At 34.0% G+C, this 22,188-nt stretch overlaps 3 protein-coding genes across 7 annotated transcripts in view; 1 reads left to right on the top strand and 2 right to left on the bottom strand.

Annotated features, from left to right (window-relative positions):
• Positions 1-152: 152 nt before the first annotated feature.
• Positions 153-13,380, bottom strand: LOC115443411 (zinc finger protein 28). 3 transcript variants are annotated; one of them, XM_030168801.2, is made up of 12 exons: positions 13,293-13,380; positions 10,633-10,767; positions 10,394-10,554; positions 9,816-10,005; positions 9,480-9,572; positions 8,649-8,815; positions 7,587-7,810; positions 4,159-4,300; positions 2,169-2,294; positions 1,547-1,671; positions 798-917; positions 153-315 (listed from the first exon to the last, which is right to left on the bottom strand). In XM_030168801.2, exons 2-12 carry the CDS (start codon positions 10,757-10,759, stop codon positions 258-260), a joined length of 1,533 nt encoding a protein of 510 aa, XP_030024661.2. In that variant the 5' UTR covers positions 10,760-10,767; positions 13,293-13,380; the 3' UTR covers positions 153-257. The 3 variants fall into 3 exon arrangements, 2 of the variants coding, with proteins under 2 accessions (XP_030024661.2, XP_030024659.2); XM_030168799.2 differs by having other exon boundaries at positions 10,394-10,767; XR_003938614.2 differs by lacking the exon at positions 153-315 and having other exon boundaries at positions 829-917; positions 1,547-1,723; positions 10,394-10,767.
• LOC115443410 (RNA helicase aquarius) overlaps positions 11,559-22,188 on the top strand; it is an 81,890-nt gene continuing 71,260 nt past the window's right edge. Inside the window, exons 1-6 of one of the 2 annotated variants that reach the window (XM_030168797.2) lie at positions 11,559-11,803; positions 13,247-13,347; positions 13,882-14,038; positions 14,539-14,749; positions 15,149-15,341; positions 15,593-15,746. In XM_030168797.2, coding sequence (XP_030024657.1) covers positions 11,717-11,803; positions 13,247-13,347; positions 13,882-14,038; positions 14,539-14,749; positions 15,149-15,341; positions 15,593-15,746 — 903 coding nt within the window. In that variant the 5' untranslated portion in view covers positions 11,559-11,716. Of the gene's footprint in view, positions 11,804-13,246; positions 13,348-13,654; positions 13,745-13,881; positions 14,039-14,538; positions 14,750-15,148; positions 15,342-15,592; positions 15,747-22,188 lie in introns of those variants that run through there. The other variant, XM_030168798.2, reaches the window with a different exon arrangement.
• On the bottom strand, positions 16,321-21,004 carry LOC115443412 (probable G-protein coupled receptor Mth-like 5). 2 transcript variants are annotated; one of them, XM_030168802.2, is made up of 8 exons: positions 20,572-21,004; positions 19,515-19,650; positions 19,046-19,226; positions 18,648-18,945; positions 18,344-18,422; positions 18,068-18,285; positions 17,855-17,990; positions 16,321-17,777 (listed from the first exon to the last, which is right to left on the bottom strand). In XM_030168802.2, the coding sequence occupies exons 1-8, from the start codon at positions 20,789-20,791 to the stop codon at positions 17,522-17,524; spliced, it is 1,524 nt and encodes a 507-aa protein (XP_030024662.2). In that variant the 5' UTR covers positions 20,792-21,004; the 3' UTR covers positions 16,321-17,521. The 2 variants fall into 2 exon arrangements, with proteins under 2 accessions (XP_030024662.2, XP_030024663.2); XM_030168803.2 differs by having other exon boundaries at positions 18,068-18,270.

Here is a 22,188-nt window from a genome sequence, read left to right as displayed (position 1 = left end):
TGGAATACACAAGGCGAAAAGTGGGTTCACCAATTACGTCTCTACTTATCCCGTCAGGGTTAAAAGGCGTGAGAGCATGTGTGTACGAACAAAAAACTTCTTTTATTTCGTGTATCATTCTAAATTCTAACTAGGGTAGAAAGAAAAAAAAATAACATTTCCTCAGGTTTATTGAAGACACAGTCCCACCCTGTACCCACCAGTGCGACAAAAAGTAACATTGCTTTAAACCGCATCACATTCAGATCAACTCAGTTTCAATTCGCTTGAACTCCGTGTAATGTTCTCTTATGTTTCCACATGTCACCCGAGCGTCTTGAGAAAAAACACATTCAATTAATAAAATCTACTCAAAGGATACCAAAATTTAAACATTTGAGAAAAAATGTACGAATCTATAAACAAAATATCCTCGCAATATTGTAAGTTCTATTGATTATAAATTAGAAACAATGCTGATATTGGAAAACCGTTAGAAATCACTTTGTAGATAAACTTCCAACAAAACTGGAGAAGAGATTATAATTTTATATCCGCCCGGATAGCGACCACCGTACACAAGGTGTTAAAACCCGCCATAGTGGGCCACGCGAGTGTGGCGCGTATCAGCCTATGTATATCCGGTTCCAATAAGCCGGCATAATTGAGTCGACTGTCCGGTGTAATCATCTCTCGTCTGTCAGCATTCTATTGGACACTTCACTTATCATCAGGTGCAGTGAGGTTACTTTGCTGTGGGTATCATTTGTATAAGCAAAAGTTAAACATCATAAGAAGAAGTACACCACACAGCATACCTGAACGCGGTGCCACATACATCGCACTCGTGCGGCTTCTCTCCCGTGTGGATGAGCGTGTGGACAGTTCGCGCGTAAGGTCTTCGGAACGCTGCTCCACAAATTTCACACCGGTATGGTCTGATCGGAAATATTGTATTGATTTGTAGCATTGTAGATTTGATTAAAAAGCCCGGCAATTTAAAAACTGCCAAAGATATGTTACTTTTATATATGAGTTTAAATTAAATTTCGAGTAAATCTTCTTAAGATATATCTTGGTAAATTTCAATTGATACATCATTAGAAACGTAGCGGAACTTTAGCAAATGACGCCATTCCAAATCTTTTTATTTCTTATAGTGCAAGTTCTTTCAAATACAACTCTTAACGCCATCTATCGCCTTACACAGTGAAACACATTTTCCAACGCAATACAGCTACTGCCGTACAAAGCTCAAAAGCGGTATCTCAAAAAAAATCAAAATCTTGATTTTTATGTCGTCATATAGCTTAAAGAAATACCCATCTAATGAACTTTCCTAAATAACGGTCTTGTTTAGAACTTGTTAAAAAACCTTACAAGTGTGTCTCTATCTCAATTTTATATACAAAACTATAAAACTGTATTCACAAAACTGCGATTATCTCGAAATAAGGTTTCCTAATTCCTTGATATACCGCTTTTACGCTTATCACGGCAGACTACTGCTTCGTTGAAACTAAATGTAAGTATGGAAAAACGACAATAAAACAATAAGAGTGAAGACCTTTGGTCTGTGTGAATGCGTGCGTGTTCACGCAAGCGTGCCGCGGCGGTGAACGTCTTAGGGCAGGCGGCGCACGCGAAGGGACGCTCGCCCGTGTGGGTCCGGCGGTGGTCGTCGCGCTCCACCTGCCGCCATCATACGAGTCACCAGGGTTGCCACGATCAACGCATACTCTGTCTTAAACTCTCAGAGTGACTATCTAACTCAGGACCACGAAAAAACCCGAAACCTTTATCGACATAATCTCTTATATAGAGAAGCTAGAAATTAATTTTCGTTGAACTGCAGTATAAGGCGAAGTAAAAAATTGTTGTTTCTGCCAACCCTATGTAACATCCGGAAAAAATACTGGGAACTATGCGTCCTACACGTTCGTTGGTCGTAGGCTTGTAGCGATGGGAGCTTTTTCAATCCATTTCTTGTAGTTATGTACTCATAAACTAAGTTATAAAGTGTAGATAATATCTATAGTTATATGCGTTGAGTAGTTGAACGTTGTACACAATGAATCTTCTCAAGCTCTACCAATTTATTAGGAATATATTTATAAAGAAAATGAGAATTTGAGCAATTAACCTTGCTGCTATATAAAATAATTTAAATACGATATAAATTACCTTACCTTTACTTTAAAAGCTTTAGGGCATAGATCGCAAGGATACGGCCGTTCTCCAGTATGCATCCTCATGTGTATAGCTAAATGTCCAGACTGATTGAATCGACGTCCACAAATCCGACATGGGTAGCCCTACAAGAATAGATCAGAATATGAATTGCAAATACTATTATTATATGTAAACTGACCACTTAAAGACATAAGGGTGTTCTGGCCATTGATTATAATTATGTTGGCGGGGTATTTTCGCGCCCAAAGTACGCTCATTTTCATAAATAAAATTGGCTATACAAGCGGTGATAGCCTAGTTGGGTGTGTAACGGACTGCCGCAGGTTCAAAACTCAAAGCAAACACCTCTGAGTTTTCTAAAAAAAATATATGTGTGTATTCTTTGTGAATTATCGCTTGCTTTAACGGTAAAGAAAACATCGCGAGGAAACCTGCATATCTGAGAAGTTCTCTATAGGAATTTTGAGGGTGTGCGAAGTCTACCAATCCGCACTAGGCCAGCGTGGTAGATTAAGGCCTTATCCCTCTCAGTAGTAGAGGAAACCTGTGCCCAGCAGTAGGACAGTATATACATAATACAGGGCAGGGCATAATGATGATGATGATATGTCACAAAAGAACGCATCAAAGAGCAGATGTACGACTAGAGAGTACCCAGTCTTAGTTCGAGTTAAATATGCCTGTCCAGCAGTGGCGAAGCGTCCATGCAACCCGATTCCTACCGGCTTCCCTTTTACGTTTATTTACGTTTGTCTTAATTTTTGTTTTCTGTTAAATTGGCCACAATATCTACTAAGACATTTTTTTTGCCTCGGGTTACCTTTTGAAATTTTTCATCCTCGTCACTGCTGTCCAGTTTCTACAGTCCCCGTGGCCGAAATCGGCTAGCAAGACGTCATCATATGTAAACTATGCATCAACTAGGTAGTACAAAACAGGCCAAGCACGGTCTACTATTTTTGTATTCTGACAATATATAAAACTACTATACGGATTTTATCGCGTTTTTGTATTATAATTTGCTTCCTTGGGAAGATAAAATCCGTAAAATAGTTTCATTTCAATGTCTAACATTCGCGTAAACATAAGAAATCATTATTATGATAGACATTTTTATAGACCAATAATCAATATTTAAAGATTTATAGCGATATAGATACTGTAGATATATTTTGTCTATCGTAAGAGCGGTTAAGATTTCTTCACATAAGATAACTATTCGCTTGCCAGTCTATTCTAATAAATATAGATAAAAACACACACATCATGCATTTATCCTCAAAGGGGTATGCTGAGGCGCAACCAGGACACCCACTTTGCGCCAAGTGTGTTCCATCCCATGATAGGAGGCGAGCCTATTGCCATATCGGGCAAAAATTCCAGACTCCGGGCTGATACTGAGCAAAAAACTCAAATATAATTTTGCCCGACCCGGGACTCGAACCCAAAACCTCAGCGGGCTGTCGTACCGCGCATGCAGTACAACTACGCTCCCAAAGCATCATATCACATCATATCTTATGTACTCAATATTATGCAATATATTTCGTATTTTTTTGCTCGCTTCCATACTCTACCATACAAGAGAAGCTATTAGTCTCTAGAATTTAAATGCCAATGAAGTAAAAATCTCTTGATAAGCCTGATATTGGGAATATGTTATCAATGCGATGATTCATTTCCTGCTCATGTTATCCTCAGTGTGATAAGCTTTATAAAAATCATGGTGCAACTTTTATTAATTGATAATCGATAAATTGAAATGTTTAAAATAATTATTTGCCCAATTAATATTCCAATTTGTAGCTTTACATTTTAGTACATTCGATGTTATCATAATTCCCGATGAAAAGCATGACATATATTTTAAAAAAATGCAATTCCTTGCGTTTTTAAACCGGTCAGTGCATTGACAGAAATTATAATTAAATTCCTCTGAAATGAGACGGAATAGTGAATAAGTATAGAATCCGTGGTTAAACTTACTGGCTTGATAACTTTATGCATTTTCTTATGTGTGTGCAGAGCGCACATGCTGCCGAGTATCTTGTCACACTCTTCGCAGACGTACGCCGTCATCGGAGCGCCGTCGGGGCGATCCTCGCCGCGCTTGTGGCGATACAACTCTCTACGAATATCGTTCATAGTAGAAGTAATAATTACATGGGCGACAGGAGGGGTGCAAGTAGGTGCACGTGCCCAGAAATAAATCACAAAAAATATAAGTCACTATATATGAGAACTATCGACTACAGAGGTTTTTCAATATAAAGCATTTTCAAAACAAGCGTGATTTAAATTTGAAAAAAAAAACTTAATGATATTATGTAGGAAGTATAGTGCGTAAGCGCAGATATACCTCCCTAAAACTATTGTCGGCGCCCATGAATTCTTATTAATAGTAATAATAAAACATTTTTATTGTAAATAACCGAGCTTATTTTACAATTTCAATAGTTATAAATTACGAGCAAATTATTAAAAACATAAAATGAAATATTTTTCAGGTGTACCCAAACTAGGCTAGGCCTGTAGCTGGGGATACCAGAAACAAATTAGTTTTCTATAATTTGTTTGATAGATGAGCATTAACAGTAAATAAAATTAAAGAAGTAAAATCAAGTTAAGTAAGTACAGCAGTCTTGTTTAAAACATAATATGGTAAAAAAGTAGTAAATTAATAATTTATAATTTATTTAGTACGTCAATTTGGTTCTTATTTTATTTCTTACTAGCTTTTGCCCGCGGCTCCGCCCGCGTTATAAAGTTTTTCAGGCTAAAGTTTTCCGTTATAAAAGTAGTAGTTTCCCGGGAGCCTCTCAAACTGTCTCCATACCAAATTTCATCTTAATACGTTGGGTAGTTTTTGAGTTTAACATGTTCAGGCAGACAAATGCAGCGGGGGACTTTGGTTTTATAATATATTTTTTAGAACTTTTTAAGAGGAATAATCCCGTCATACATCATTGTTGCATAACTTTAATCGTTTACGCAGCGCACGCAACGGAAGCTCTCAAAACTAATAATTTTTCCCCGTTTTTGCAACATGTTTCATTACTGCTCCGCTCCGATTGGTCATAGCGTGATGATATATAGCCTATAGCACTCCAGGAACAAAGTGCTATCCAACACAAAAATATTTTTTTCTGTTCGATCTGATAGTTCCTGAGATTAGTCCATTACTGCTCCGCTCCTATTGGTCATAGCGTGATGATATATACCCCATAGTACTCCACGAACAAAGAACTATCCAACACAAAAATATTTTTTCAGTTTGAACCGGTAGTTCCTGAGATTAGCCATTACTGCTCCGCTCCTATTGGTCATAGCGTGATGATATATAGCCTATAGCACTACACTAATAAAGAGCTATACAACACAAAATAATTTTTTAGTCCGAACCGGTAGTTCCTGAGATTAGTCATTACTGCTCCGCTCCTATTGGTCATAGCGTGATGATATATAGCCTATAGCACTCCAGGAACAAAGGGCTATCCAACACAAAAAGAATTTTTCAGTTTGGACCGGTAGTTCCTGAGATTAGCCATTACTGCCCCGCTCCTATTGGGTATAGCGTGATGATATATAGCCTATAGCACTCCACGAACAAAGGGCTATCCAACGCAAAAAGAATTTTTCAATTTGGACTGGTAGTTCCTGAGATTAGCGCGTTCAAACAAACAAACAAACAAACAAACAAACAAACAAACAAACAAACTCTTCAGCTTTATATAATAGTATAGATAAATCAGAAAGGTTATAAAAATTTTGATGTTTGGTAGAAATAAACGCGGAAACAGTTAATCAGATTTGGATTAACTTTGGCACACGGATAGGGAACGTGCACAACCAAAGCTCTGCCATCTAGTGGTGCAATCTGAATTTTATACCCTACTAGCTTTTGCTCGCGGCTCCGCCCGCGTTATAAAGTTTTTCAGGCTAAAGTTTTCCGTTATAAAATTAGTAGTTTCCCGGGAGCCTATGTTCTTCCCAGGGTCTCAAACTGTCTCCATACCAAATTTCATCTTAATACGTTGGGTAGTTTTTGAGTTTAACACGTTAAGGCAGACAGATGCAGCGGGGGACTTTGTTATATTATTTAGAACTTTTTAAGTGAAACAATCCCGTCATACATCAGTGTTGCATAACTTTAATCGTTTACGCAGCGCAGGCAACGGAAGCTCTCAAAACTAATAATTTTTCCCGTTTTTGCAACATGTTTCATTACAGCTCCGCTCCTATTGGTCATAGCGTGATGATATATAGCCTATAGTACTCCACGAACAAAGGGCTATCCAACGCAAAAAGAACTTTTCAGTTTGGACCGGTAGTTCCTGAGATTAGCCATTACTGCCCCGCTCCTATTGGGTATAGCGTGATGATATATAGCCTATAGCACTCCATGAACAAAGGGCTATCCAACGTAAAAAGAATTTTTCGGTTTGGACCGGTAGTTCCTGAGATTAGCGCGTTCAAACAAACAAACAAACAAACTCTTCAGCTTTATAAAATAGTATATAGATTAATATTTGTGCAATGTATTGTAAAAGAAGTTCAAAATAACATTTAATAATATATTTTTTTGATACTATATTTTGTATATCTGGATGCTCCAGCACATATAAACAAATCAAATGGTGTAAAATTCTATTAGTACTTTCATTCCATGGCTATGTAAAAAGCGTCAAAAATTAATAAAGCATAAGTATATGCTCCAAAAGCATTTAGAAATGTGTCATAATGTAATTTGTAAAAAAATTAAGTATTGTAGTTAATACTCAATACATAAATTCCTATTTTTGCTTCAATAACATCCGAATTAATAGCTCCCGTTTAAAAAATCATATTCTGCCCACGCCACCTATCAATAATTCGGCCGAAAACCATATTTTATAATTATTGTAACATAAAAAAAAAAAACTATAGGTCTGGAAAGTTTCTTTTTTTATCGACACTGTGGCGCTTGTGTCGGTGTTGTGCTGCCACCTATAATTCCTGCACGTTCCCAGTAGAACATCGCCTAGATTGTCATATAGGCTACTTTTATCTCAATAATTTGTTCCAAATAATGTTTTTTTAAAGACTGCACGGTAATGATGCCCCTGCACATGATATTAAGTAAAGTCCATTAGAATATCGATTGACGAGAGATGATTACCCCTCGGCAGTCGACACAATTATGCCGGCCTGTTGGAACCGGATATACACAGGATCCCGGAACGCGACACACTTACGTGGGCTACTATGGCGAGTTTTGACACCTTGTGTACGGCGGTCGCTATCCAGGAGGATATAATATATATCCTACTACCAGTATAATAATAGTCTTTAATATATCAAAGCTCTTAGGAGCTCTAGTCTTTCTCAATATCTAATCACTACGAACAGTTATTTATTTGAATAGTCCTACTTACCTAGCGGTAACAAAGAGTTGGTTACACGAGCCGCAGTTCCACATTTTATTATTAGTATTATTTCTATAAATACGCGGTGCATTGCTAGATATCTCAGGTATTTGACATTTCACTACGTGCGATTTCAAATCCTCCGTTGAAGAAAATTGTTTACTGCATTTGTCACAGGTAAAACAAACTTCGGTACGAGTACATTGCGAAATATTCCCATTACGGCTTTCCTCCTGGAAAATGAAACCAATGAACAATTCTATCGCAATTTGGCTTTATAACGTGACACGTCAAGTGAATTAATAAAGCTATTTATCTATGTAAAATATTATATAACCTAATGCATTGTGGTATTCTTTTAGGGTAAACGCGATAGTTCTCTGATAGAAGCGTAAACATAAACAGAATTACTAACATAAAGAATAACTAATTGAAGCCCGATGATAAATAATAATTGTTTTATGGATGTATTGATATCCATAAAAATATTATATTGGCGGATTTCAAGAACTACATTCTCAACGTCAATAATTTTACATAAAATAATATAAATATACACTTTTATAACAGAAGAGGTAGATGCGCGTCTAATACACCTTTAAGGAGGCAACTTCTTTCCGCCTAAGGTAAGAGACGAGGTTACTGACATAACTGGGCAAGAAGTACTACTGGTGGTAAGTCTGCCATATGTGAGAGTCCGCCTGGGTAGGTATCATTGCAATGTCTATCTCTGCCGCCAAGCAGCAGTGTGTAGTCACTATTGTGTTCCGGTTTTGAAGGACATTGTAGCCAGTATAACTACTGGACATAATAAGACTTAACATCTCATGTCTCAGAATGGCGAGTGCAGTGGAATACCAAACAATACTTTGTAATTCAATGTGTTGGATAGTGTTTTTACTGTTTATGGACGGTCGTATCGCTTACCATCAGGCGAACGGCAAGCTCATCTCGTCATTCAAAGCAATAAAAAAGTAATTTAAGTGTTGATAATCTTATATTATCTACTTACGAAAGGCTATTACAACAATTTTATGAACAGAAAGGGTATTCTGGTAGAGTAATACTTACCGTGATATCTGCCTCATAGTTCGATTCAGCCAAGCAAGTGAGTTTATGTTTGTCCAAAGCGTCACCTTCGGCGAATAATCCGTTGCATGCGTCACAAACGTACATGCTGTACAGTTTTCTTGATAAGACGCTGCCTTTCCCACTGCTGTTTACGCAACATAGTTGTTCTGAAACAATATATATTGATAACTAGCTGACTCGACAGACGTTGTCCCGTCTTAACTATGAATTTGCAGCGCGCATTCTGTAAATCGCTGAAATTAACTTTTGTTAAATTTTCTAACGTTCCGCTCAACTTCCTTATTTTTTTCTTTCATAAGATCCTTTTACTGGCAATAACAAACACAACAAAAAAAAATAGTGAAATCGGTCCAGCCGTTCACGCGTGATGGCGTGACCAAGGGAAATAGGGATTCATTTTTATATATATAGATTACATTTTACCTCTCTTTATAAGTAGGTAGTACGTGTACTTCATAACTAAGGAAAGAAAAAGTGCAGATAATTCATAATATTGTAGAGCCATAAAGTCAAAATAAGCAGATTTGTTAGCATTCATACGAGTCACTTCGTCCATATAAGAATCTTTATAAGCGTATTTTTTATTATGGATACATTTGAACTCATTTTGCGTAAAGTAAAGCTCTGTGTTTTGAACTTAAATATTACTGTTAGATTTCGTTTGTATACAAAATTAATTGAATTGGTTCCTTACAAAATAAAAACAGATAGGGTTGGCCCGATAATGAAACGAGTTTTTTTTTTAATAATTACATCTTTTTTGCTAGTTTGCAATCGCACTTAGCTATGTAGTATTTTTTTGTTGTTTACCGTTAGGCTCTACTTCTAAAGCAGTTGATAAGACACGCTCGCAAACCCGGCAAATGAGCCATTCCGTTTCGAAATTTATGTTGTTGTTTGTATCTGCAAAAAAAAATCCTAGATTAATAATACTGACTACTTTTATTTCTTCATGCATGTCCGTTCGAGGTCTTGAGTATGTGAGAGGCGGGAGAAGGGTTAGCCCACTCCTTTTTTTTCTCTCTCTGCCATGAATCCTCATATGTGCTATATCAAAACACAATATTTTATATTATAAAGAAAATATTTTAGTAACGTCTAATGTAAAGAATAAATTAATAAATAAAAAATGTCTTAGTTACATACCTTCACACGGAACGACCTGCACCGGCTCTTCATCAAAAACGGGCAAAGAAACATTTTTGTTGCCATCTAAGTTATCGGAAGCATGCAGAAGTATGGTGTGATCGAGAAGATCTGCGTCCGTCGTAAATGTTTCGTGACATACGAAACAAGAATGTAGAGCCAAACTATCGGATGCTGGGTTATCCACATCCTGAAAGAGAAAGAAAAGTTTCTACACTTTATATACAGATTTGGTTCTGTAGTCGATTGACTGGAACGATACTCGTAACCGCAAAGAGTCCAAATATTACGATTCCCACCAATTCTCTTTTGCAAACTTATGAAACGGCGACAGTAAATTACTTAAAATCGCTTCTTAAGTAGTAAAAGTTTAGTAATCATAAAACTCTATTGATTCCTATTTTGAAAACTTCGCCTTCGACATTGCATCCTCTTTGCATTGCTTTTACGTACAAAGGGACCGGGATCGTACCGTTCGTCTCTCACTTCGCATTGCAAGCATTATAATTGCTCTGAATCTTTCAATTGCAATCTAGCTAAATCAGATTATTACATTACTTAAAAAAAAAACTATTTACATTTATAATTTCGCATGCTGTGTTTTTTTCAATAACTTCAGGAGGCGGCAAAAGAAATTCATTAACTGTGCTTTCATCAAGTAACGTTGGTTCATAATTTAATGTATTTTCAGATTCAACGACGTAAAACTCAGTGCCTGGGATGGTTATATCATCAATTCCTTGCAGAAAAACATTATCTACATTAAAGTATCTTCCGGAGTCATTAGTATTAAAATACAATTGAGTTTGGATGTTACTTGTTGTAGCGACATCCATATCTTTATTTTCAGTTATAATTTGATGAGATTCATTGTTGAAAAAGTTGTTTGATTCATAAACCTCTGATAATTCTCTGTATGGATAATCTGGTGGATCAAACATCATGTTTATGCCTGTAACAACATAAAAAATAACATTGTTAAGTAGTCGCACCCGCAGCAATCTAGGGTGGAACTGGCCAACTTGGCTTACCCACTTGCTACGTCTATGCCAGTCGACTATGGTCACAAGAGTAATATCCTCAGTCCTGCCATAACAATATTATAAAGGGTCGTAGAAGTTACGATTGTCCTATATGGACTTAGTCGTACATGTAAAGCCTTGAGTTGTCCATGAATGGATAAACATTTAAGTAGTCGAAAAGTGAGAGATCACATAAAATACGAAATTCTGGGTCGAGTGAATTAGTCATAATTGGCAAAATCGATCAAAGTTTACGGGTCTAGTATTTTTTACGTCTATAGTCTAGTTCAATAGTATAGATAAAGAGGCAGTCTCACACTTCCCTTCAAAACAAAGATTTTTTAAAAATAACGCCATCTATATTTGATACCCAACAACAAAATAATGTTGCTAGCGATCGAACCAATTTTATAATTTGATTTATGAATACCTAATATTTTTATTACTATTTTACTGTAAATAATAATATGTGATGCAATCCATGTCTACTTTATATTTTTCTTTATCGAAATTAATTTTCTTTCTACGTATGCATAAGCTACAAGTTAAATATTTATGGTCCACGAGCTTATATTACATATTACACACGTAAAACATATGATGACACGTTCTATCAAATGTTAAACGTTTTATATGTTGTAGTTAATTGATGTGGATCTAATAGTTTTAAAGATCAAATACAGATGGCGAACATAGGTACTTATGAAAAGTAAATTTCCAGGGAAGGGTTACCATTGCCGTCTAATTTGCGTCAAAGAAAGTTGTCAGTTTGACAGTTTATTCAGATTCAGCTTGTTGTTACTTGTTGATGTACAGATAGTTTGTTTTATAAATAATTTTCTTGCAATTATAAGCATTTGAATCGTTTATTTGATAACAATGAAGGTAGACGCAACACCACCCCCTGATAAACCTAAAATACCTTTACCGACTTTGTCACAAATAAATGCCGATAGAATAACACAGGTAAGTGAGGTTATGTTTATCATATCATAATAATGCTCAATATTTAAAATATAACCTAATAATCGGCACCGAATATTATTTTAAATAATCTTCGTTTGTGAAATATCCAGAATCATTATAGAAATAATTTCTAGGGCATTACCACAACATTAAAATGTTATCCTAAACAAATGTTACATTGTATTCATATACAATTTATACAGTCCTCAGTAACTGTTTTATTTTTTAATAAAAAAAAGTTAAAACAATATCGATGGCTACCACACATAAGGTCGTAAATAAAAAACGTGTGATTTTATCAGGGACCTGATTAATATTATCCTTTTGGTAAATATTTAAAACATTGATATACCAATGATTGACAAAATTTGTAAAACATAGTTGTATTTCTATAAAACAACAAACAATCAATAGGAGTCATTAAATCTTTTTTATTATTCTTCCTATAAGTTATAAAAACACATTAGTGATTTCTATACATTAAGTCTGGCTATTAACAAATGTAAAGGGAGACATCCAGATTTTTTGAAACTAATTGGTTCACACATATTTTGTTTCACATAAAGCTTTAGTTCAAATAAGATTAGAATTGTAAAAATAAAGTTGCTTTAGTTTATTTTGTTAAAATAAAATACTTGTTTAAAACAATTTTCTAATATTATACCAGTGCTGTAAAGTTCGCTAATTGCAGTCCCTAAAACCCCTCATGAAAGATATGGGGAAAATCTACTATACTCTTTCAAGGCATATTACAAATCTTCAATTAAGAAAACCCTATGTGTTTTGAATGATCTTATATAGTGTTTGTGATTTGAGCATGTAATAATTAGTAAAACTTAATAAGTTAATGTTTTATGACCTGGAATTGAAACTGATGTCTCCACTCTGTAATATTTTCACCTCACTGAGTTATTGTTATGCCTTAACTAGCGTTAATCTATAAATTAAAATCAGGTGACACTCAACATAACATGTGATAGAAAATTGTTAAAAGTTAAGAATAATACAAAGCTCTATGTAGCATGTACTGGAATTGGGACCCACAGTTGAATAACGAAATGTATGGTCTCATAATGGCCATTTATTACACTAGCTATAATATCCTTTTAACCAAAATGCTTGCATATATAAAGTTACTTCAAAAAGCCATAATAAAAAGAACTCTTGTGTACTACAGATAGACAATGCAGTGTGTAGGTACCCCGAACACTAAAATCCCAAAAAATCTTACAGTTTTTCATTTTCCTTATATAAGACCCTACTCAAAAATATCTCTTAGATGTCTACAGACACACACCCAACCCGTAACAAATGTAACATCACCCATTGATATATTATTTTGTTTGTTATAAGCCAACTGGTGTTCAATTTATTAATAGGTATTAAATCTATGTAACTTTGCACATTGAATTGTCCTAAAAATCAACATGGTTGCATTTCCAGCTAGCCACACAGTACTGGTCACCGCAGAGTAAGGAAACCCACTTACCTTACGATGCTTCTATTGTGGAATCTATATACCACACGGAAATTCTTGGATCCAAGTGAGTATATTACTAATTATTTCATAAAATTTCTTTAAATAAATGTATTAATACACATTAATCAAATCAAAGCCCAACAGATTTTGAACAAATGAACTTTTGAGTTCAACGGCCTAATAGAGTTAGTGCATTGACCTATTTCTTTTTTAAATTTTGCCAGCAAAATGACATGGTTTATAGAGTTTTCAGATTCAAATTAAACTTTAAATATTTTTTAATTTTTTTTTATAGTAATGTAAATATATTTTTTAATTTATGAAAAGTTTAATAATTGTAAGTGAGTTAATATGCAAGTATATGTATATAATTAATGCTACATAAATAATAGCTGCTTCTGTAAAAATATCAATTTGATGATAGGAATGTATTATGGACATTAACTCAGACATATTATCAGGTAATGTTCTTTAATGCTAAAATAATAAAGTTGGTTACTCAATGCATAAAAAAAGCTATAGAATATCTTTAATTATCTAAAGATATCTATATTCACCATAATTTTTTAATGAATATTGTAATGTTTTTCCCATTCAGTTATGCAGTACGACGCATCATGATGTTGGAATTCTCGCAGTACCTGGAAAACTACCTGTGGCCACATTATGACTCCAGTACAGCAACACAAGCCCACATGATGTCCATAGTTGTTATGATAAATGAAAAGTTTCGGGAGAGGGTGCCGGCTTGGCAGGTATGTGGGTTACTGTGTAAGGAAATAGTATCCTAACGTTGGGTTTAAACTTTGAACCATCAAATTGGGTCGAGCAGTTTACAATAATTAAAATACAACTTTTTGAAGCCTACAAAGGATCAATCAAAAACAGTAAAGTTCTCCGACGATTACTATATTTAAGCTATTTTTATATCAGTAAAGTAGAAATGACAGTTCCTTCTATGTTTATGTAATTTTCTGTCACCATTTATTTTTAGCATTGGTAATTTCAATGTGACACAGATGCTAGTAGGTATAGCCTGTCTCACTTTTTTATACATCAAATCTTTGTGTTTATTTTTGTGAATGTGCTAATCTCAGGAACTACTAAACTGATTTTAATTTTTTTCTACTAATAATAAGTTACATACACCAACAGGAACCACAGACAAAAACTAGTATTTAATAAAGACTAATTTGTAAGAATTTTATATAAAAACTTTAGAAATTAGTGACTAAATGTTTTTCTCATCTTGCAGGCATTTCTAAAGAAGCCAGAACAGTTCCCCGGGTTTTTTGAGCAAGTACTACGCGTCAGTGTCGCCGAGGACCACACGAGTAACAACATGCGAGAACAAACCGCATTGCTTCTGTTCCTGAACCATTGTTTTGGCAGTATGGAGGTGCAACTCTGCCGGGATCAGGTCAAACGACTTGTCTCGTTGAGTATGTGGATCAGTTTACAAGAAGGTAAGCACAATGCTATACACTTATAAAACTTTAAATATCCTGAAATGAAAAAATCTAACTTTTATAAAATAATAAATATTATATTAATATAGGAACTTAAGTTCTAAGTGTAGCCAGTTTTGTCTAAATCATTTATAACTCTGCTTGACCACCTCTCTGTAAGATTACAGAAGTGTGAAGATTCACGTCACATATTTAATGCATGCGACAATTTTAATTATATGTCCTAATTATTCTATGTGCCAAACATTCATTGTATAAGTATATGTTAGGCATTTTTTTTTTTATTTATGATACCTTATCTGGTTTTCGTCATTGTCTTCGTATGTATATAACTACAAGTCTAAAAAACTATGACTAAATTAAAAATTTACTGAATACATACATATTTAATTTTAGGGAGACGAAATCAAGAATTTAAAAAAGTACCGAAATGGAAAAAATATTGGCGTGCAATTCAAAAGAAAGATAAGCCAGAGTTATTAGAAAAACTTAACTGGGAACGACGTTACTTGCAACGGCTGATGATAAAATTCATGCGCATCTTGGAGGGAGTGGACGACAACGAAGAAATAGATCCACATGTCATCAGGTGAGTTTTATTAAATTTTGATTTACAGCTGAAATTTCAAATGAATGTATAACACAAACACACTCATTCTGTGAAACTGACACGTTTTTGAAAAAAACAATTTACAAGCAGTGGGATTATCCTATCCTTAACATCCTTCTGGCTATCCTTAGCATGGGTTCATGTTATGTTGATTTAGAGGCAGTCCAATTACCAAAACCATATCAGTTATGTTATAATATTGTAATGTATAATACCTTTTTTATTTTCAGATACTGTGAGCGTTTTCTTGAGTTGATGATCGATTTGGAAGCATTGCTGCCAACGCGCCGTTTTTTCAACACCGTGATGGATGACTGCCATCTCGTCGTGCGCTGTCAGATGTCCGCTCTTGCGCAGAGGCCGGAAGGGCAACTTTTCTCACAGGTAAGTCATATTTTGTATATTTACGGTCGATATCATTAAATAATCCAACTGTCTCTATTAAAATGAGACACATGTAAATGTTGTGTTCATACTTCAATCTATTTGATCAGTCCTACGGTCGATCGATAAATCTATCGATCAAGATTGTTTTTTAATTTCGGCCGATAGTCTTCGCTCGTACTCGCATTAGACTGATTGATTCGATATTAAACATAGTTAATATGGAACCAAGGATATGAACTTTTCTTGATCGACATATTATTTTGTTCCATGTGTTTTGTTTTGTTTAGGAATTTTAATCGCCCGTAAATTATCACCGCAAGTTCGTTCAATTGAATTCCAAATACAGGGCGCCTTAATCGATTTTTTAAATATACATAATATTTATATATTCATTTGCTGCACTTGAAAAACGTTTTACCTGGGTTTTATCAGTCCCATGATGTGATATGGGCGAACTCACCGCCACATAACGCACGAATTCCAATGCCCTGCCCTCTTCATAACTTTATTCTTTCTTAGCAAACAGCTCTGATTTGTTCAGATTTAGGACTAATAAATAATACGACCTTCAGTATTTTACAATATCTTTATTGAAAATAAATCCACTAAAAAGTAAGAAAAATAAATGCTTAACCTGCAAACTGAGATTATAAAGGAATACTCTTAGAATATTTCGTGTATATTAACATCTATCTTATAGTTAATGTTTCCACAAATGTGATAGTGCAGAGAGCAAAACGCAAAATCACTAACCACTACCTACAAGCTGCAATATACACTTGTAGCAAGGACGGCAATTAGGCGCATTTACAGAATATAACACAATAGTATACAGTCTTATTTTATTTTTTTATGAACTAACTGACGAGTTAAATAATCTTGCTCGTCGTTGTCAAGTGTTATCAATTTTAATGGGAATATTTCACTTATACAAATGTTAGTAAATATTTTGTTGTTAATATTAAAAAGTGATTTTTTATTACTAATTTCATTTTATATCAAAATTAAGTATCCAATATGAGCATTCTAATTCATAAATCACGTTTCGTTTTGCTGTTATCGCTTAACATATTATTTTTTGTTTAACTTCCAGTTAGTTCTAATACCTTGAGGCAATTTGAAGGCACTTTAGTTTGTAAACTTGTAAAATTAGAAAACGTTGAAATAAAAAATGGAGCAAAGGCACCACCTACATCAATACGCAAAAAATCTAATCTACATTTTCACTAGAATACACATTATATGATATCTAACTCCAACACACCACTGGAGATTACAATATGAGATTTATTTCACCAATGCATTAGATACATTATAAAAATTTACCATTTAAATTGATATGATAGTTTCCTTGGTGGAATGTAAATCATGGTTTCAAATCAGCATAAATAATGATATATGTTGCTTAAATAAGAAATGCAATAAAATTATATCCCCGAAGTCATTCCATCATTAATGCACTGAAGCACAATAAGTATAAACTATAAATATTTTGTTAAAGGTATCATTTACAGGCTATGCCATATTATTTTAGGTTGTATCTAAAATGTTTACTATACATTGTTGCCATAGGCTTTGCTTTGACTTTAGAAGTTTATGTTACACAGAACATTGTCAATGGAAAATGTTACTATGTAACCAATTACTTATTGCCACATATACTAAAACTCACTTACTTTATAGCTGTCAATGTGCACCTATGATTCTAATCTTTGTTCTATTCGTACCACACATGTGACTGGTATATTCGATTTCGTTATTTAAAATCGAGATTAGTAATTACCACCGTTCATATGAGTCATTTCGTCGCCCCATTCACCTGTGGGCACCGCTTCCGCATAACAACTCTTGCGCAATAAATCAGTGACGTGCGATTGGCGGATGACGCACACGTAGAATATTAAAATGGCTTGAAGAAGGTTTACAAATATATGAGTGTAAACCAATTCATCAAACTTGAGCCACGACATCAGTAGGAATAACCATGCCAGCGTCATTATTATGAACAACTGAAGAAATAGGTTAAAACTGGAACGAAAAAAACATTTTAGGTTGTAAACATTTAAATTATTATTAAAGCAAACAGTCCATTGAAATATACGCACCATCCTTTCAGTTTATGATGTATTCTTCCGTAAATATTTATCCTTTTTATAATCTTCAATGTCGTTATATAGAAAAACAAATTGAAAATTATGGTAAATGCAACTGGTGTGAAAAATATCGCAACGCCAAGTAATCCTGTACATAGAAATTATTACGTTTTTTAAGTCTATATGTGTTATTAATAATTAAATATAGATAAACAATTGTCTTACCGATTGTCTCTTGTTCGGCATCATCAACAAAAACAGATGAAGAAAACTGTCTCCGTGTCTTTCTGTAAGGATTAGTGCCCATATCCAAGAGGAAGTGAGCACAAATTGCCATAGCTGCCATGACGGTGACGCAGCACCACACCACGCACGAGTAGTAACAGTATTTGCGCACGTCAGTCACTCGGAGAAACACATTCCTAGATCTAAAATTGACATTGCTAAATTTGCATTGTGGTCTCAGAGGCCTTCTAATTAACCAATCAAGTAATTACTTACTTAAAAGTTTTCCAAATGTAAAAACCGAAACTGTTTAGCCAAAAGAAAGCCGCCAATAGGCTGATGTACAGAATGATGTCTGAAAGAAAGTTAATTATTATTATATAAAAATCCTTTGATAGTGGGTACTATAAATTACAAAATAATCCAAATTAAATATAATACTGATTGATTTGTTTAAAATTTAAATACATCTTTCCAAGTAGGAATCAATCATGTAAGGCGTTAGAATAAATAGTATGTTGGTGTCTACATTTTAGAATTAAGTCTATTTAAGTTTGTCAAACTGTGTGGATATCCTTACCAGTTATCATAAAGCTGATATGGTTACTAAATTCAGTGAAAATTCTTACTAAGTCAGCTGCTTGACTCACTATCAAACACACATTTATTGTGGTAATAATATTTCCTGGTAAATCTCGTAAGGTTGGCAAAACAAAATATATTATGGCCACAATAAGGAACAAGACCATCGCAATAGCATGGAATATGGGGTTGAGTACTTTCTTCATGAGAAAATTAAAATCTTTCCAATTTGCCTTCACTTCTGGTATACACACTTGGGCATAGATTCCTACCATGCTTGTGTTAGTAATGAGAATCTGAAAGAAATTATTTAATTATTAGTTTGTTTTATTTATAATTTACATCAACAGTTTTATAGGTACAAAATTTTCATTTAATTTTGTGATAAAAATATACCTTGTCCATGCAATATTTATTCTGCACATGAATGTATGATGCTGGTTCCTTCTCCTCTGGTATAGGAATATTTTCATGTAAACTAAAAGGATTAGAAGGCTGTGGCTCCTCTTTCATACTGTCAGTGCTATGTTCATGGTGGATGAGATGTCTTAAGCGGCCATCGGTTAATAGGTTTAATCTGAAATAACATATTGTCCTTGCTTAGATTCTGCATGTATAACTTGGAAATTGGTATTAATAAAAATACATGTCTAATTTTAAATGATAGCTTTGTTTGTAATTTAAGTATAATAAAGCAAATTTTATGGCAATTAATTTTTTTAACATATTCCAAAAAACATTAAAAAACAGCAAAAAATATTTAGTATAATCATATCCACCGTAGATATATGTTTTAGTGTAATTGCTACAAGATTCTAAAACTTGTAGTCTCCATTTTAAATAATGTCAAATATAGTACACATACTCATCCTCTGATTTTCCAAAATCTAATATAGATCTCCACTGAGTTGCTTCACAATCTGGCAAACCATATGTGTAATTATAAAATTTCACCTTTGAATCTTTTCCATCTTCAGTCTTGAATTGAGGCACCCATACACCTAAAACATTATTCCACATATTTAGCAGAAGGATTTTATGTACAGTAATTGCAGAAGTGAGTGAAGTGTGTTTGCCAAATTTTATATCCACCCGTTTGTGCATTTTTATTATTTTGGCATGGCATGGCACTATGACTACACTGTAAGCATGATGCCATTCAGATTAAGTATCAAATGGCAATTCATAGCTATCTCATGCCATTCTACACAATCATACTGGCCTACTACTATGCTTCTTCACGCTATGGTGGAAGGACCGAGGAGTATAGGAAGGAGGAAATATGTGCCCTAGCAAACTTTTCTAAAGCTGTGTGGCAAAGAAAAGAGTTGAATAAACTATGGGTTTGGGCCATGATTGTTTCAACCATCAAGTTGTGGCTTTATATGTCAGCACACATGGTTCTGCTGTAGAATGGAGAGGATTGAACATTTCTTTAGAGTATTTGCCATGATATAGATGGTACAAAACACTTAGAGAAGGAACATTTTTTCACAACTTACTCTAAACATCCCCACCAACTTACTTTTAATATTGTTTGTATACTTAGATTGTTAAAACTAGGTTATTTCCAATGAAATATTTTTAATCATACTAACATTGGGTTATTAATCTAGTCACAATTAATTTATATAGCAACCTACTGACAAACCTATTATTTGATTTTGTATGGTTAGTTGCCTAAAGACCTTTAAAAATTCTAGTAAATATTAAAACAAGATGTAAAAATATATGTAAGTTAAGTTATATTTGTTATACATAAAACTAATGATCTTTTAAAGTTGTTATTATAAAATTATGCTGAAGAAATATTATTGATTACAAATACTATTGAATTTTTTTTAATACAATCAACCGCAGTTAAATTTCACATTCCCCAACTGGTTTACAGATTATTGAGAGCTTACACTTGAACCACTTACTTTGATTATAGTTGTTAACCAATCTGCAGATCGAGTCGACCATTAGTTCGTTATGCTCGCAACATTTATTTATCTTCACTGCGTATTGTCGTTCCGACACTTCATTTAGATCTGAATCGGCGACCTTAGCCTCAAATACCTTTGGTAGCGTTATTAAATACAGAATCACAAAAACACTATGCATCTTGTTTGTAAAAAGTTTAAAAATATTTTTTATCATTTGATATTGTAGCAAAGTTTAAAACACATGTAAACTTAAGTAAATCTCAAAGAGTATATTTTACACATGATTGTCTGTACTGTAACACCGTAGGTCTGTAAATGAAGCGAATTAATGGACTATGAAAAGTTCTTCCACTATAAAATTAAAATAAATTAGAAAAAGCACAGTTTGTCGGGTTTCGGGTTTCCCGAAATTTTTGACATTGACATTTATCGGTTGTTCGGAAGTTACAGATAAAAAATATTTCGTAATAGCAACCCTGGGTAAGAGGACATACACGATGCGACGGTCGAGTAGTACGGAACGCAGACGAACGGGCCCTTGGAATTTTATCATGAACAAAATCGTGAATAGCTATATTACAAAGTGGAGACTGTCGTATTCGTTTAAATTTCATATAGAGCATCCATAATTCCATACATGACAGAATTTATCATGTTGACTTAAGTTTAAGTCGCGTCGTATTATATAATAACATTATTATATAGTAACATTTCTTATTTACATCCGTTACATACATATAGGGAAAATAGCTATTTTGGTTTACTACACTAAGGCCCATGCTCAGAAACGTTACTTGGCCAAGAAACGCATTACTATGATAATAGCGGCTCTATTTACAGACGTATTAATAACTAAGCTTAGAGCAAATAGTAGTACCTATAGAGCAATACTATGATATAAAGCCTGTTTCTCAATGCTTTCGGTATGACAGAATACATTAACATAAGCGCATTGGAGTTTTATTTCCTACAAATTGAAAGATTGAAATTTTTACCTCAAGCAAGCACTCAAACCTCTTATGGTTCTATAGAAATATCGATTAGCATCAGAAAAGTTTTTGAATAAATTTTCACTTTTCCTGCTGATTGTTAATAAAAAAAAAACCGTGAATGCAGATCTTAATGTCTTCAAAAATATTGAACAGTCTCCTAAGAAAGTTTTCTTTGTAGCTGCTGCGGTTAAGGAAGCTGCCCTTGCTGCCCAATCTCAAAAATCCATTCTGGATTTTGTCTCACTGTTGGGGACAGGCCTCTTCAATATTATAGAGAGGATTTGAGCCCTTAGTCGGCTACGGTGGCGTAAAGCAGCTTGCGAGACTTCACATTTATATAAAGTAATAAATACCATATTAATATCACATCGCCCGAGAAAACCTCCCCCAGGTACTAATATATAAATTTTATTTATGTTTAAATACTTACTCACTACACGTTTTTTTAAAAGGATTACTTCCATTATAATAACATATTTTATATATTTCAATTAAAGCGTCTATGTAGTATATTAGATATTGGAAAATTTAATAATAAAACAACATTAATTTATTATACATTTTATAGCAATTTATAAGATCATTTATAGGAACTTAAAATAAATTCATAATAATTAAT

This window comes from Manduca sexta, chromosome 13 (genome assembly GCF_014839805.1).
Source record: "Manduca sexta isolate Smith_Timp_Sample1 chromosome 13, JHU_Msex_v1.0, whole genome shotgun sequence".
Lineage (NCBI taxonomy): Eukaryota > Metazoa > Arthropoda > Insecta > Lepidoptera > Sphingidae > Manduca > Manduca sexta.
The sequence above is the reverse complement of the archived record's forward strand: the minus strand, read 5'-3'. Positions and strand labels throughout refer to the sequence as shown.